A 17,109-nucleotide genomic window follows, 5' to 3' on the forward strand; every position below is an offset into this window, starting at 1 on the left:
CGATTTTGCTTTACTTTACAGTAGCCAGCGAATATTATTTGTTTACCATTATGTTGAAGCTTTAGAAATTAAAGATAAAATAAAGAATATATAAGACAATATTTACAATACAAATTGAGTTCGTATTTTTGGATTCTTCAGACTACCGTTCCCATCTTGATTGTTATTTTCATAATCTTTCGGTCGATGTAACTTCTGACTTTCTTCAGGTGGATCTTGTCGAACTCGGGAATCTTTCTGCCGAACTCTGTAATCTGCACGGAGTTTCTAACAGAACTCTTTAGAAATCCACGGAGGTAGCATGACTGGGTAGAAGTACTAAGTAATTCGCAATTGTATTTTGTGTGCCGCCTGCATTTAGACTTAAAATTTCAACCCCCAGAAGAGTGGAACTTACAACTGAATTTTACCGTTTTCTACAACGCCACAACTTCTACACAGTCATAACTTCTACCCAGTCATAACTCACTGACGAGAACATGCTACCGACATGGATCAAATAAAACGTTTCATTTGAAATTCCGTGCAGATTCCCGAGTTCGGCAGAAAGATTCCCGAGTCCATCAGAAAGAGTCCTAAGTTCGACCGAAAAAATCCTGAATTCGACAATATACCCCTGAAGGAGGTCGGAGGTTACATCCACCGAAACGCTGTGAAAATGACATTCACAATGAGAACAGCAGTCCAAAGAATCCAAATAATAAGAATAAATAATCCTCATCTCAAAAAATTCAAAAACACAAACTGGCTCATGTATATCATAATTATCAGCAGTATCTCTCGCTATCATTTGATAATCATGAATACACTATAGCGCCGTCTATTTTGGCAGCGATACAATTTCAAGAATTGAAAAAGAAGAATATACGCGAACTATTAGTTAAAGTTTATTGGTTGATTAGTCAACATTTTTGTAATGTTCACTGTTTGGCGTTCAGATTAGCTTTATTTCCAAAACATTATCCTAGAAAATCATCACCTCTTAAGATAGCATTTCACTGATCTTTCCAGATACGCTCAGGTTTTAGACAACCTTGCCAAAATAAGAGGAAACTTAAACAACAGAGAGAGATAGACAGGCAGACAGAGAAAGCAGAGCGCGCCAATTTCAACAATAGGCCTCCTGATTAATTTTTATTGTCTGCTTTGTGGCACGTCAACACTTTTTAGGCGATTTAATGCGAAAGCACAATGCCAATTGTAATTTATTGAATGCGATTAATTGGACACGTTGCTATTTACCCACATCAAGAGGGGCAATGTGCGCTCATAACTTTTCCAGTAATATACTTCGTTCAAAACGTTCAGTACATTTTATGAATACTATTATGGCATGTGTTTTTCATAATTTACTGATGTTTTACTTGTTTCCTTTGTTCCAGCTTGTTTGACTCGTTGCTCTAATGGTCTTCATCAATTTTAATCTGTTTTAATACTTCATTGTAATACAGCTTTTTTTTTTTTTCGATAGCCTCTTTTCAAGAACTGCAAGCTTATGGAACTCTCTTCCTAATCACTGTTTTCCTTCTATCTACAAGTTTAGTCTTTTCAAAACTAAGGTTAATAAGTATCTCCTGTCTCTGCGTTTTTGTTAGCTCGTTACATCAAGTGGCTCCATGCCTTCTCAAGCGATTTCCATAAAAACTTGATGCATCATTTGCAGTCGTGATGTTCGCAACGATATGCTCATATTTTTTTTTAATTTTAAACTTCCCAACACATAAAAATTGAGGGTGACAGATAAACAGAAGCTTTTTTAGTTGTGTAAATAAGTGTAAGATGCGTCCTTTTAATTTACGTGTTTTACGATGGAAATTTTATTTCAGCTGAAGCATAACATATTGAATGAGTGAGCCTCTTATAAAGATGTGTTCTTCATCATCTGTCCTCTGGTCTAGATTACTGATATGGCACCTGTAACATTTTCAATAGCAACTAAAGTTTTTATACATACGCGTTGGGCTGTTTATACGTGCTTGTCTGACGTCGCCACTTCTCTTCATCGTAACAGTTTTATCTAGTGATTGCTATAGAAATGGGCTTCGACACCAGGAGACGTTCGCTGAGTTTTCTTCGAGGTTTTGTTTGGATAAAATTGACTCAGGGGACATAAGCATATGTTAACTTAGTTGATTATTTAGTTCTTTATAACTTAACTAAAATGAGTGACACACAAGGACATAGGCATCATGATAACATTCGCTTCTATTGACAGTATCTCATTCGCACAGCTTTTACGGAGAGACTAGTCTGAAAAACCTTTGTTTGTCCCAGATCGAAAACATGACGTCATTCGTCATGTAATTCTGTGTTGTCTACGGTGTTTGACCGTCTGTACCCCGTCTCAGCGTTACGTCACTCATCTCTGGAAATGATTCTGCTTTGCAGAGCTAGATTATTATCATGCACTCAGTGTGACCCTTGTTAAAATTTACAATAGCTAACTTAATCTTCATTGACGTATGATCCCTAATATGTAACATAGCAATTTTTACTTTCTTAAGTGTGTTACTCAGCGCCATTCCTGTCCACTTTCAAATGTTGTCTTCACAACTCTTTCTTTGTCTGCCTCTTAAACTTTCGAGTTTGAGGGATTTTCTTTCTTTCTTATTTCATTTTTTAACTTCGTTGATTGAGACGTTTTCTTATATATATATATAAATTATATATTAGTATGGACACTGGCGAAGCGTAATTCTTTTCGTGGCGTTTGACAAATATCTAGCATTAGAGATGAAAGTTTTTATTAGAAAAAATGATCATAACGTCAGGATGACAATTGAAAGAATATAGAACTTGTTCATTTCTCTCATCTATCCTGTATGTATCTATCTATGGTTTGTTCTTTGCTTCCTCATTTGTGAAGTGGTCTTTGTATAAAATATTTATGATCTTTCAGAAGCGTCTCATCTTGTGTCTTTTCTCTAGGTCAGCAATTAGGGTCCACGACTCACACGCATACAGAAATAAGGAAACATGGAGATACGTTCTTTACTGGCCCCTTAATACGAAAGGGGTTACAAAAGAGGTAAAGAACCGAAACAGACATTTTTTTCGTAATATTTGGATTCTTTGGACTACCATTCTCATCTTGAGTGTTATTCCCACTGTTTCGGTCGATGTAGCTTCTGACCTTCAGATGTATTTTGTCGAACCTGATCCGTGGGGTAGCGAATAAAGTACTTGGTAAAATTCAGTTATAAATTACATTCTGGAAGTTCAGTGCGGCGATTCTCAAAATACAAGTGCGAATTACTTAGGGCTTCTACCCAGTCACGGCTGACCAAATAAGAACATGCTACCTCCATGGATTAAACAATGGTTTCCTTTCGAAACACTGTGTAGATGTTGGATATTGGACCCCAGGAAGAGAGGCATTCGATGGGTTGCACACGCAAATTAATTTCATTTAAAGAATATGAGGCTTTCCACCACTATCTATTGAAATGCATAAATTAACTAAAAATATGTGGGAGGATATCGGTCAAAAAGTTGAAACAATAGCCAATGGGAAATATTAAACATTCCAGGATAGAAGAATCTTTATATAAATCGACACAGCAGAAAGCGATCACAACGAGTTGGTCACAGAGCGAGGACAAGCTGACACTTTTCTTCACTGCCAAAACATCCGCACCACGGCCCCGCCAGCGTCTTCACTTATGTCAACACCGTCATACTAAATCGAAAACTGTTGTCAATGTGAAATAAACAAAATATTTTTTATAAACCAGCTGTGTTTTGTTTTATTCGCTGCCAGGTGTATATATTGTAGACAGTGACAAAAGTCAGTTTAGAAATTATAGAGACTGAATATATAACACAGATTCCCGACAACATATACCTGAAGAAGGTCGGGGATTACATCGACTGGAACATTGTTAAAATAACAATTAAGATGAGAACAGTAGTCTGAAGAATCCAAATAATACGAATAATCAATGCTTATCAGAAAAATTCAGAAACATAGGAAAGTTTTTTCATAGCTTACAAGTTATTATAATAGAATATCGACATTTCTTGATACAGTCGTGCTTTAGAGATGCAGTCAGCTCCCCGACTCCAAACTGAGGGAAGAAAAGCTGGAACATCCACACACTTCGATCATAACTCTTGCTCCCTCCTATTTTTAATTTTTATATTTAAACAACAACAAAAATTCGATTTTCTCACGATCAATGACGTAATTTTGACAATTGTTTTTGATGAAATGAATATAAATAAACCGGGTTCCTCTTCACAAGAATATCATTGGCCGATGCAAGCCATGAATACAAACGAGAATAGCAATCTGAGAAAAACGTCTAGAGATACACTGAAAGCCTAAAGCTTAAGCATATTACTAGTTAGGACTACGAACAACTGTCCATTAAAGCGATTTAAATTACATTACTTGATTACTACCACTAAGCACAATCAGTTACATCAAACAAATATATCTCTTTCCGGAACATATCAGTTTTTAATAAATTCCTCAAATCATATTACTTTAACGAAACAATAACATCCTTATAACTTCTATTTTAGTCTCAAACTTGAAATTAACACAAAAATCGCAGTCGTATTCCGTACTCGATATCTACTCACAATTATGACCTGCACCTCGTTACTATCTAGATTATAATACTCATTTACTCTCATGTATTTTTTTTTTTTTGCGTGTGTGTGTTTTTTCGGGGGGGGGGTCAGTCTGATGTAACGTCGTTACACTTGGTCATTTTTAAGGATCACATTCCCGAATGTATTATCAATGAAAACTGAAAAAAAAAAAATCCCTGACAGAAGAAATATATCTCGCTACCAATAAAGAAAAATATCCAAAAGGACGCAGTGTAATTGTGTGTACGTGTGATGATGTTTGTACAGGGTGGAACGATAAAATTGTCGCGCTAGAAAAGACGACATGATTCCATTTCCGTTTGATGAAAACCGGGGGTTTTTTTGCAGACTACTAGTTGGCCAGTTGTGTACAAATCCCAAGAGTGATTGGATCCTTCCGTTATGTCTGAAAGTTACACAATGTCCAACGAGCAAGATTGTGGCTTCAAAGTCAACACCAAAGTGTAACTGGATGTGCTGAAGGGTGTGGTGATCCTCTGGTGCAGCAGCAGCAGCAGCAATAATAATAATAATAATAATAATAATAATAATAATAATAATAATAATAATTGCTGCTATTTGCACAACGTTCTGGTCGATGAAACTTTCAAACATTTTCAAGTGTATTTCTGTCGAACTCGGATCTGTAATTGTATAATTGCAAATTGCTTAAGATTTCTATTCGGTTGTGGCTGACGGAACGAGAGCATGCTATTCTCGTGTTTTTAAATAAAGGGTTCCGATCATAATCTCGTGCTAATTCCCGAATTCGACAGAAAGATTCCAGAATTCATCAACATACACCTCCAGAAGGTCAGGAGTTCCATTGACCAAAACGTTGTGCGAATAATCCAAATAATATAACATTTTTTCTTTCATTCTTTATTCTAATTATCTTTGTATCACGCGCACTGAAGATTGAACCTTCAACCTCCAGAAGAATATAACTTACAACTGAATTTTTAACAAGTATTTTATGTTTTTGAAAAATAAATATTATTGCTACAATTTTGAAAACAAAAGAGTAGGAATTAAATTCGATTTGTTTCTGAACCGACGAAATTTTCATGGAAGTAGTGTTTGGCCCTCCACATCAATCTTTCGGTATATTTTAAATATGGCCGACAATAAAGATTAAATTTGTCAAGTAAAGTAAAATGCAATTCCTGGAAACTGTCATGTCATGTTTTGTTTCGTTTTTTCTTTGTTTGTTTTTGTTTTGTTATTTTTTATTTATTTATTTTTTTCATTCACGGGTCAAGCAAAATCATCACGTGGGCCAGGTTTGGCCTACGGTTCGTAGTCTGGTGATTACTTGCTATAATCCTTAAAGAGTATGATGTGGGATCATGGACGAAGTTAGAGAGAGAGGAGAGATGGGAGAGAGAGAGAGATGGGAAAACTGCAAGGAAATACATGCATCAGTCAAGTCATTTAAGGTGTGTCTCCACACCTAAATTTACCTGCCGGCGCATATCTACCTGCCAAACATCTTAGAGGAACGTTGCTAGGTGATTTGCAGGCGGAAAATACATCAAAACTGCGCTACAATTGTAATTAACATTCTTTGTACTTTTCTTCTATAGCTGCACGAGTTTTGCTGAGAACCTTTCTTATATATATATATATATATATATATATATATATATATATATATACTATTGAAAATATTATTAACCTTCAACCAAATTAACTATCTTAACTCTTATAACAGTTTTTATTGGGAAACATTGTGCATATTTTTCATAGCTTTTCTTTATAAAACAAAATGGCTGCTCTTTCCTAGTAGTTATTTCTAAATCTCTCTCTCTCTCTCTCTCTCTCTCTCTCTCTCTCAATTAAAGATGAATTCTATGTGAGATGCTTGTTTCAGAGATTTTCATGTAGTGCATCACTAGGTATGCTTTCTTATTGAGAACTTTCTAGCTTTCTGATGGGTCCACGGAAGATCGGGGTTTAACAGAAAAATATCGGTTGCTCTTCTGTGAACGAAACGGTTCTTTGCAAGGGGTGTCGTTTTGGGGGAAAATTATTGGGGAGTTGAGCATCGAGATCTCTGTTCACATTACACTTGAACTTCTGTATGCCAGTACAGTCAGGGATGCAGGGACTCGTGAGTGAATTCCAAAGTCTAACAGTTCGAGAGAATAAACTATTAGAATAGAAGGCTTTCCGGTTTCTAGGGATTTCTACCGTGTATGGATGGGATATATTGTCTGGTGAAGGTTGGCTTTCAATGCGTCACTGATCAGAAACCCAGTCAAACTATTACAAAAAACACTCGTCTCGCTGCAACAATCATTTACCCCCACTCTCTATCTGTGCATAAATCCAAACATAAACCCCCATGAACAAAGCTTCTTTCCCAGAACTGTCCACCTGTGGAACTCAGTTCCGCTGGTTTGCTTTCCAGCTGACTACAATATGGTCGTCTTCAAGTCCAATATAAATAAGTTCTTGTTGAGCCGCCCCCTAAATAATCCATTTCTATCCCGTTTCCACCGCTATTAATACACTGTTGTCTCAGTGACTACCGTACATTCATTAACTCTTATCCTCGAGTGGCTTTCGGGCCTTGATAAGTGGTGACATGTAATAAAACAAAGTTATCAAGACATCTTGGAAAGACGATTCGTTATTATGTTTTTTCATGGTGAATTCTATAGATGTACGGGTACAATCCACATTGTTCATCAATGCGTGGATATTCTTTTGATTATATCAGAGTTTGAACACGTCACGCATATGTTTTGATAGCGAAGCATATCGTAATTACATTTTGCCTGTAAAAGCTGGACATTATGATATTTAAAAATGTGTACAGGTCTAATATGTTGTTTCGCCCGAAATGGTCATGTCTGATATTAACTAAATATTTTTTACAAAATTTTTTTTGTTTTTTTTTGTCAAGTATGCAGATCCCGTAAACCTGGAATACGCACGGTTTAAATGAACAGAAATAACCGAATACCGATTTTAATGTGGTGGTGGTGGTGGTGGTGTTGTTGTTCAAGAAACACAAACATAAAAACTGGAATGATTTACAAAGCTAGAATGCAATCAAAACATACATTTGCAGTCTATCTATATTATATTTTTCTTAGCTTGTGTTTGTCTATCTATATTATATTTTTCTCAGCTTGTGTTTGTCTATCTATATTATATTTTCTTAGCTTGTGTTTGTCTATCTATATTATATTTTCTTAGCTTGTGTTTGTCTATCTATATTATATTTTTCTTAGCTTGTGTTTGTCTATCTATATTATATTTTCTTAGCTTGTGTTTGTCTATCTATATTATATTTTTCTTAGCTTGTGTTTGTCTATCTATATTATATTTTTCTTAGCTTGTGTTTGTCTATCTATATTATATTTTCTTAGCTTGTGTTTGTCTATCTATATTATATTTTTCTTAGCTTGTGTTTGTCTATCTATATTATATTTTTCTTAGCTTGTGTTTGTCTATCTATATTATATTTTCTTAGCTTGTGTTTGTCTATCTATATTATATTTTTCTTAGCTTGTGTTTGTCTATCTATATTATATTTTCTTAGCTTGTGTTTGTCTATCTATATTATATTTTTCTTAGCTTGTGTTTGTCTATCTATATTATATTTTTCTTAGCTTGTGTTTGTCTATCTATATTATATTTTCTTAGCTTGTGTTTGTCTATCTATATTATATTTTCTTAGCTTGTGTTTGTCTATCTATATTATATTTTCTTAGCTTGTGTTTGTCTATCTATATTATATTTTTCTTAGCTTGTGTTTGTCTATCTATATTATATTTTTCTTAGCTTGTGTTTGTCTATCTATATTATATTTTCTTAGCTTGTGTTTGTCTATCTATATTATATTTTTCTTAGCTTGTGTTTGTCTATCTATATTATATTTTCTTAGCTTGTGTTTGTCTATCTATATTATATTTTTCTTAGCATGTGTTTGTCTATCTATATTATATTTTTCTTAGCTTGTGTTTGTCTATCTATATTATATTTTTCTTAGCTTGTGTTTGTCTATCTATATTATATTTTCTTAGCTTGTGTTTGTCTATCTATATTATATTTTCTTAGCTTGTGTTTGTCTATCTATATTATATTTTTCTTAGCTTGTGTTTGTCTATCTATATTATATTTTTCTTAGCTTGTGTTTGTCTATCTATATTATATTTTCTTAGCTTGTGTTTGTCTATCTATATTATATTTTTCTTAGCATGTGTTTGTCTATCTATATTATATTTTTCTTAGCTTGTGTTTGTCTATCTATATTATATTTTTCTTAGCTTATGTTTGTCTATCTATATTATATTTTTCTTAGCTTGTGTTTGTCTATCTATATTATATTTTTCTTAGCTTGTGTTTGTCTATCTATATTATATTTTCTTAGCTTGTGTTTGTCTATCTATATTATATTTTTCTTAGCTTGTGTTTGTCTATCTATATTATATTTTTCTTAGCTTGTGTTTGTCTATCTATATTATATTTTCTTAGCTTGTGTTTGTCTATCTATATTATATTTTTCTTAGCTTGTGTTTGTCTATCTATATTATATTTTTCTTAGCTTGTGTTTGTCTATCTATATTATATTTTCTTAGCTTGTGTTTGTCTATCTATATTATATTTTTCTTAGCTTGTGTTTGTCTATCTATATTATATTTTTCTTAGCTTGTGTTTGTCTATCTATATTATATTTTTCTTAGCTTGTGTTTGTCTATCTATATTATATTTTTCTTAGCTTGTGTTTGTCTATCTATATTATATTTTCTTAGCTTGTGTTTGTCTATCTATATTATATTTTTCTTAGCTTGTGTTTGTCTATCTATATTATATTTTCTTAGCTTGTGTTTGTCTATCTATATTATATTTTCTTAGCTTGTGTTTGTCTATCTATATTATATTTTTCTTAGCTTGTGTTTGTCTATCTATATTATATTTTTCTTAGCATGTGTTTGTCTATCTATATTATATTTTTCTTAGCTTGTGTTTGTCTATCTATATTATATTTTTCTTAGCTTGTGTTTGTCTATCCGTTCCACTTTTTCTCGGAAACTATTGAGCCGATCAGGCTGAAATTTTGTATGGACGTTTATGATACGATACGGCAAATTAAGTGTTATGGTATCCGTTCGATGTAGAATTAGAATACCACATTTAGAAATCTCTGAGGAAATTACTAGACCGATTTGTCTGAAATTTTATTTGGACCTTTACGGTAAGATGCAGTAAACTATGTATTATGGTGTATGTTCGAGGTACATCAAGAAATTAATAGGGATTAATCATCACAATAGCACATTTACTTTAGAAGTTTTCTGGGGAAACTACGGAGTCGATCTGGGTGAAATTTTGTATGAACGTTTGTTATAAAGAGCAGCGAATTAAGTATTATAGTATTCGTTCGATGCATAGTCAGGGATTAGTAGTGATTAGTCATCACATTTCCATATTTACTACAGAATGTGTACATAATGCAGTCATTTTAACTCTATGTACTATAAGTTTTTCCCATTTTTAACGGGAGAAAAGATCTATGACCTAATAATATACACGATAATAATAATAATAATAATAATAATAATAATAATAATAATAATAATAATAATAATAATAATAATAATACAAACGACCTGCATATAAATTCATCTACTATGTCAGAGGTGTCTGCTATTATAGAAATATGTCCGATGAAAATACAAAATAATTAACAAAGACCTCTTCGCATGTTAAGAATGGCTGTCTTAATAATAACGTTATTGTTTCATTGCGGCCCGTTAACTGCACAAGTACCCACAAGTTAGTATTTTAACTGGAGAGAGAGAAGTTGGATTACATATGTATACTCTTTCCAACAGTATCATGTCAGCGACATTCACCTTAACCGAGTTGAACCGCCTTCCTCCGAAAGAGGAAGTGTCTAGAGGATATTAAATTCACAAGCGGTCCTCAGTCGCATGTCTATCCTTGTCACGGAGATGACGACGTTAGGATTTTGCAGTTCATGCTAGAAAGAGCCGAGGTCCTCCGACATACAGTGCCTGGTATTCCCAAGTGGTCATCCATCTGGTACTGACCAGGTTCAACGTTGCTTAACTTCGATGATCTAGTGAGAACAGGTGTGTCAATGTGATCAAATGACCACAGCTGCGGAGTATTAGCGCATTTATGATCACTGCAGAACCGATCCTGAATAAGTAAATTGATCCTCTCTCATCTTTGAAGTGCGCAATGGTCTGTACGAATTACGCAAGGAAACTTGCTCACGTGAGTATGAGTCATGACAAGATGTTCGAATTTAGTTTTTATTTCTTTTGGGTTTTTTTATTTTTATTTTTTAAACAGTTATGTCGTTGTTGGGAATAATTTTAGCAGCATGTTTTCGAATATCGTACTTGGTTATATTTTTTTTTATTTATTATTATTATTTTATTTATTTTTATTTTTTTTGCTACTGTTCAGAAATATCTCTGCGTTGATTGATATAATACCCTGATTGTTATTTTCACAATGTGAAATGTAACTTTCGACCTTCTTCAGATGCATTTTCTCAAACACAGAAATCTTTCTATCGAAATTGGGAACCTACACGCAACTTCGAACGGGACTCTTTATTTAATCAACAGGGGTAGCGTGCAAGTATATGTAGGGTAACGGGTTGAGTACTTGGAAAAATTCAGTTGTAAGTTACTCTTTGCTGGAGGTTGAAGGATCGATCCTCGGTGTGAGCGACATTGAAAATGCAATTGCAAATTACTTAGGATTTCTATCCAGTTATAGCTGACGGAACAAGAGCATGCTACCTCCGTGGATTAAACAAAGGAATCCGTTCGAAATCCCGCGCAGATTCTCGTGTTCGGCAGAAAGATTCCCGAGTTTGACAGAGAGATACACATGAAGAAGGTTGTGGGTTACATCGACTGAAACGTTGTGAAAATAACAATTAAGTTGAGAACAGTAGTCTGAAGAATCCAAATAATATGAATAAGCAATCTTTCATCTAAAAAATTCAGAAACATGATAATCAACGTGTTTGCTGCTTGGACTGTCATGTTTGGTAACTATCACGTTTGCCTTTCGTTAATCTGTCACTGATGTCAGCGCTGTCGGTTATCTCCAGAAATGCCAGTAGCAACAGCAGTCAGTCTAGAGATACTCATTGACAGCAGAGACTAACTGCAGTAGTTCTCAACCTTTTTGCCCGTGCATCGTTTCATCATGTATCAGAGTTATATACTACCCTATCCCCTTTTTAAAAAAAATGTCTAACTCTAAATGTGCATTCTTACAAACAATAATAACTAATACTAACATTATAGCATTTAATACAAACGATTGCGAACCTATCTCTGCTCTATTGTTATTTATATAACAGGTGCTCTACTGAGCTTCAATATATACCCTCCCTCTGTAAAATATTCACAGCAAACACTCGACTAGTGTCATCAATTTCCCTTACTCTCTATCTGTACCCGGTCCTGGATATGACCTTAAACTATATCCAGTGGTGAGGCCCCAGCTTGTGGGCTTTGGGGAGTGTGGAGCCACCCTTTAATTACCATTGCTCCCAAGTCCACTCTGACCCGGAGTGGTAGTACCTGTTAGGGTCCTAACTATGGGTTAAATAGAAACCGACGTGAAAACAACAAATATACTCTATTAAAAAAAATTTTCTTCAAAATCTTTGGATTCGGCATTAAATAACCCGAAAAGGGTTGATATGCCGTAAAACAAAAACAACCAACCAACCAACTATCTGTACCTAGAATGTAACGAAAATTCCATAAGCAAAGCTATTTTCCTAGAGCTGCACGTTTGTGGAACACAATACCACAGGGGTGCTTCCCAGCTGAATATGGTATGGTCATTTTCAACTCTAACATAAGAAAGCTCTTGTTGAGCCATCTTCGTAAATAATCAATTTCTACCAATTTTCCGCTATTACCAATCATCACGATGTTCTTTCATTAACCCTTATTAAAATAATATATAATTTTATACTAAAAGTCGATGGAAAAAATCGCTTTAGATATTGATAATTAATTTTTTTCTCTCTACAGAATTAATATCACAAAGATTGTCTCCGTGTTTTATACGATAAAATGATGAGAAGGAATATATCAGCTTTGTGGGTGTGCTTTGTGTATGTATAACGTATACACACACAGGCACTTGCCGTTTATATAACATAATAGACTAACCCCTCCTGGACAGACTTCACAATATTGTTGGTATGAATTAATTAAAATAAAACGTATTTCCTTTTTATAAATATCAAGCGCGAACGCAGGCCCCACAATATTATTTTTATGAATAAATTAGAAGCAAAACGTATGTTCTATTTTATAAATATCAAGCGCAAACATGGATCCCACAATATTATTGAATTAATTAAAATTAAAACGAATTTCCTTTTTATAACTGACGTCTAGTTTACTTTTGTAAACGTCGTAAGTTTCACTTCTCTTATTTTATGTTTAGTCCTCACATTCCTTGAGCGATATTTCTGACAAAGGCGAAAGAATTTTTTATTTTCTGTTTCGGAAACTATCTGTATCATACTTATAATTGACTGATTTTAAACCTTGAAGTAGTATTTTTTTAGCTTCTTATATCAAACGGCTTCGTGCCTTGTCTGAAGCGATTTTCATTAAAAAAAAAAAATGTAAAGCGCGGACGAAAAAACGTTACACCAGCATCTGTATAACGTTGTAATGAAGTAATTTTGTTAGCTGTTCAGATACCGACCCACGGAGGAACGGTTTCAAATCCTGTCATCGGTATACAAGACAAAATTTTCATTTTCGTATTTCCTTTTTTTTTTTTCTTTTATTTTAAAATGTCTCAATTTTATTTCTTATTCACGCAGTATTTTTTTTTCTTTTTCTAGTTGCAGTATGAATCACCATGAAGGCCGGCGTACTAGTCACGTGGTTGGGAGTCGTGGCGAATCTCTTCGTCCTATCGAATGCAGGTGGATCCATTCTGGAATGCCCTCCCGAACTTCCTTGCGACTGTTCCCTCACAGTCGACCGGATGACAATGGACTTTCTCCTCATGGTTAACTGCTCCTCGCGAGGTTTCAGCAAATTCCCCAAGATGGTTTTCAACGAGGGCTCAAAGATCCGGTTGATCGACCTGAGGAACAACTCTTTCCCGCTGGTGCCACCGGGCGCATTTCCAGCTCTCAACGTTGAAGCCGTCGACTTCAGCGCGAGCGAAAACGTCACAATACACAGCGATGCCTTCCAGCCTCTGTCTCATCACCTTCATAAGGTGGTGCTTACGAAGATGGGCATTACTTTTCATGAAAGGTTGGATTACCTTAAGGGTCTCGTACACGTCTACGAACTAATTCTTGACTATAATGGTGGGTGGCCGCTACAGTTTCCCGGGGGATTTTTTCGGGGTTTGAATCTGTTATCGCTGAAGAGACTCAGTCTGAGATCGTGTGGAATTTTTCGTATATCTTGGGGAGCTTTTGTCGGTATAGAGCACTTGAAAGAACTTGATTTGTCTGGTAATTTTCTGGCCGAAATCCCGGTCGAGATATCTCGGCTGACCCAGTTGCGTAAACTGATGCTAAACTCTAACCAAATTCGCTATATACAGGAAAACACATTCCAGCATTTGAAACATCTGCAGGCGTTGCATTTGGTGTCCAACCAGTTCGTATCGGTGACATCTATTCACGAAGACTCCTTCAATGGACTCGCTAATTCTTTACAGGTGCTTGATCTCAGCAACAACGGTCTAACCGCCGTTCCTATACACGCTTTAAGCAATCTGGAAGCGCTTCACACGCTGCTTCTCAGCAACAACCGCATCCCACATTTAGTGAACGGTTCATTTGACGGTAACTTTAAGCTGCAGCAACTGCACATAAGCGGCAACCCGATGCATTTCGAGGAATTCATGTTCGCCGGTTTGGAAGACAGTCTCCGTCGACTCTACCTGAAGAACATGAAACTGCCATCGTTGCCAATTCCGGCTCTGAAGGAACTGCAAAAGCTCGTTTTCATCGATGTTTCACATAATAATTTCCAGCATATAGGGGAGCACTTTTTTCAGGGGATACGAGCTCGACGCTTAGTGATGCGCTCCATGAAGGTGCGTCACATTTCCCCGGAAGCATTTGTCCATCTCCATCGTCCGATCGCTATGGATCTTTCTGACAATCGAATCCACGACGTGTCATTTGTCGTCCAGGCGCCGCGCTGCACCTTCTACGAGCTCAACTTGACCATGAACCCGATCGAATGCGACTGCAACGTGGAGCGGATCGTCAATAGTGGCACAGTCGAGCATCTCCTCGGCAAATGCACGACGCCCAAGCAGTACGAGAACACGGACTTGCAGAACGAAACCTTAGGATTGGCCCTCAAAAGATTGTGCGGCTCGTCGGAGCGTATATTTTGTGATTGGCACGCTGAGAGCACCGACTCCACCGACGATGCCGGCCACACCGCCGCCATCACTTCCACCAACCTTATAATAGCTGCTCTCAGTCTGGTTGTATCAATAAATTCACCGATTTCATTATGAGAAAAAAAGGGCAATTTTTAATTGAATAAAAATTTTAATTAACGTTTTTATCTCTATATAAATTTTGAATGTTTGTATCTACCGTGTGTATGTGTGCGCGCGCGTGCAGATATCTATGCCGATTTGTATGCGTGAAAATTACTATGCTAGAGGTTTAAAGCCACACTGGATTCCAATGTTTATTCATGCGGAGGGATACTTGGGACTTCGGCCAATGCGAATTAACATTTTTTTTCTCTGTGTTTTTTTTTAATGTTTCCATTTACCGTGTGCATTTGTGTGTATGTCTGTGTGTGTATGTGTACATTTGTGAGCGTGAAAATTGCTAAACTAGATGTTTAAAAGCCACGTTGGATTCCAGTACTTATTCATGTGGAGGTGTACTTGGGACTTCGCCCAATGCAAATCAGATTATAAAATTATGAAGAATGAATTTTAATAAAGACTTTTTTAAATTATTGAAGATATATACTTTATAAGAAAAATGTAGCGTTTGTTCGAACTGGATCCAATTATCTCCTAGAGAAACAACTATTTTTTCTCTGTACGTGTATTTTGTGTGTGTGTGTGTGTGTGTGTGTGTGTGTGTGTGTGTGTGTGTGTGTGTGCACGCGCGCGCGAATGGATCCGTGTACATTTGTGAACATTAAAGTTACTATAATTTTCAAAACACGCTGGATTCCAATGATTTTTTACTCTCTTTTTTTTTGCCTCAAACAAGGCATATTGTCACTTGCTACTATTTAAGATCATATCTAACAGGGAATTATGGGAAGTTAAGCAGCGAGATGTCTGTTCGCTGTACGTTTGTACTTCTGTAAAGTCGGCAGGAAACACGGAAGGAATTCCAAAATCTAGTAGTCCAAGAAAGGAAACTATTAGCGCAGAAGACTCTCCGGTATCTAATGCTCTCAATAGGAAAGGGGTAGGATTTTGCTGTTTGTCAGGTTAGTGGCGATTATGTACGTCGAGTGGGGGGGGGGTGCACAAGTGCTATGAGTTCGTAAGAGCACATTACACAGAATGCATGCGGATGGATACTTGATCAATGCAAATCAAAGTTTTCAAATATAAAGAACGAATTTTAGAGTGAGTAAACAATTTATTGGAGATATATACCTTATTACAAGAATGTAGCGCCCTCTCGAACACAAGCCAATTATCTCTTATGGAAACAACTCTGATCTCAACAGTAATATTCATTTGGCATTAAATTGTTTTACTGTAATATCGTAGCGTCTTTATGCGTGTCTGATGTATTATAAGCAGCGTGGACTACGCTTTGCTTTATTCTTTTTTTTTAATATAAATTTAAGCGACGTAATTTTCTCCACCTTTAGTACTGAAACCGTCAATTTATGTCGTAAGACAGCCGACACTAGTGGCCACGGTTGCAAATTATCTGACGTCCGAGTTTGGAATCTCAGGACTGATATGCTTGCCATGTCTAACCATACTGATAAGTTGTGAAAAGACGAAACAATTGCATTTCGCCTTCTGAAGAATTAATAGTCCGACCTTATTTAGTCAATTTATTGACCTCGAAGCTTGAACACCGAACCTTCAAATACCACTGATTGTAAAAGTTCAACGTCCTAAATGTCTCGGGCAATTTATTGGTTAAAATACAAGATAAATATATCGATTTTATATATATATATATATATATATATATATATATATATATATATATACTGTAAAATTGATAATTCTTAATCAAAATAATCCTAAGAAATAAATTCTAAGTAACAACCCAGCACCAAGGAATTTTAAGGAAAATACAAACGAAACATCGAATGAAAGGTAAAAAAAAAAATAGTTAATTTAAAGTTTGTAGAATCCGTCTAATATTAAAATCAAGTAAAATATAAAACCATTTGAGAAAATTAGAAACTCGGGATGACATTTAATATATTTAAGTGTAAATCTTTGAGACTAAAATAATTAATACGTCCATTTTTATTCGAATAAATT

The 17,109-nt window shown here is 35.4% G+C and overlaps 1 protein-coding gene across 1 annotated transcript in view; it reads left to right on the forward strand.

The window, feature by feature from the left end:
- Positions 1-15,181, forward strand: part of LOC145292152 (podocan-like) — a 99,466-nt gene extending 84,285 nt beyond the window's left edge. Inside the window, exon 2 of the mRNA XM_080138287.1 lies at positions 13,481-15,181. Coding sequence (XP_079994413.1) covers positions 13,498-15,135 — 1,638 coding nt within the window. The 5' untranslated portion in view covers positions 13,481-13,497 and the 3' untranslated portion in view covers positions 15,136-15,181. The remainder of the gene's footprint in view (positions 1-13,480) is intronic.
- The last annotated feature ends 1,928 nt before the right edge of the window (positions 15,182-17,109 follow it).

The sequence above is a fragment of the Euprymna scolopes genome, chromosome 2 (genome assembly GCF_053919585.1).
Source record: "Euprymna scolopes isolate OS-2025 chromosome 2, ASM5391958v1, whole genome shotgun sequence".
NCBI lineage: Eukaryota > Metazoa > Mollusca > Cephalopoda > Sepiida > Sepiolidae > Euprymna > Euprymna scolopes.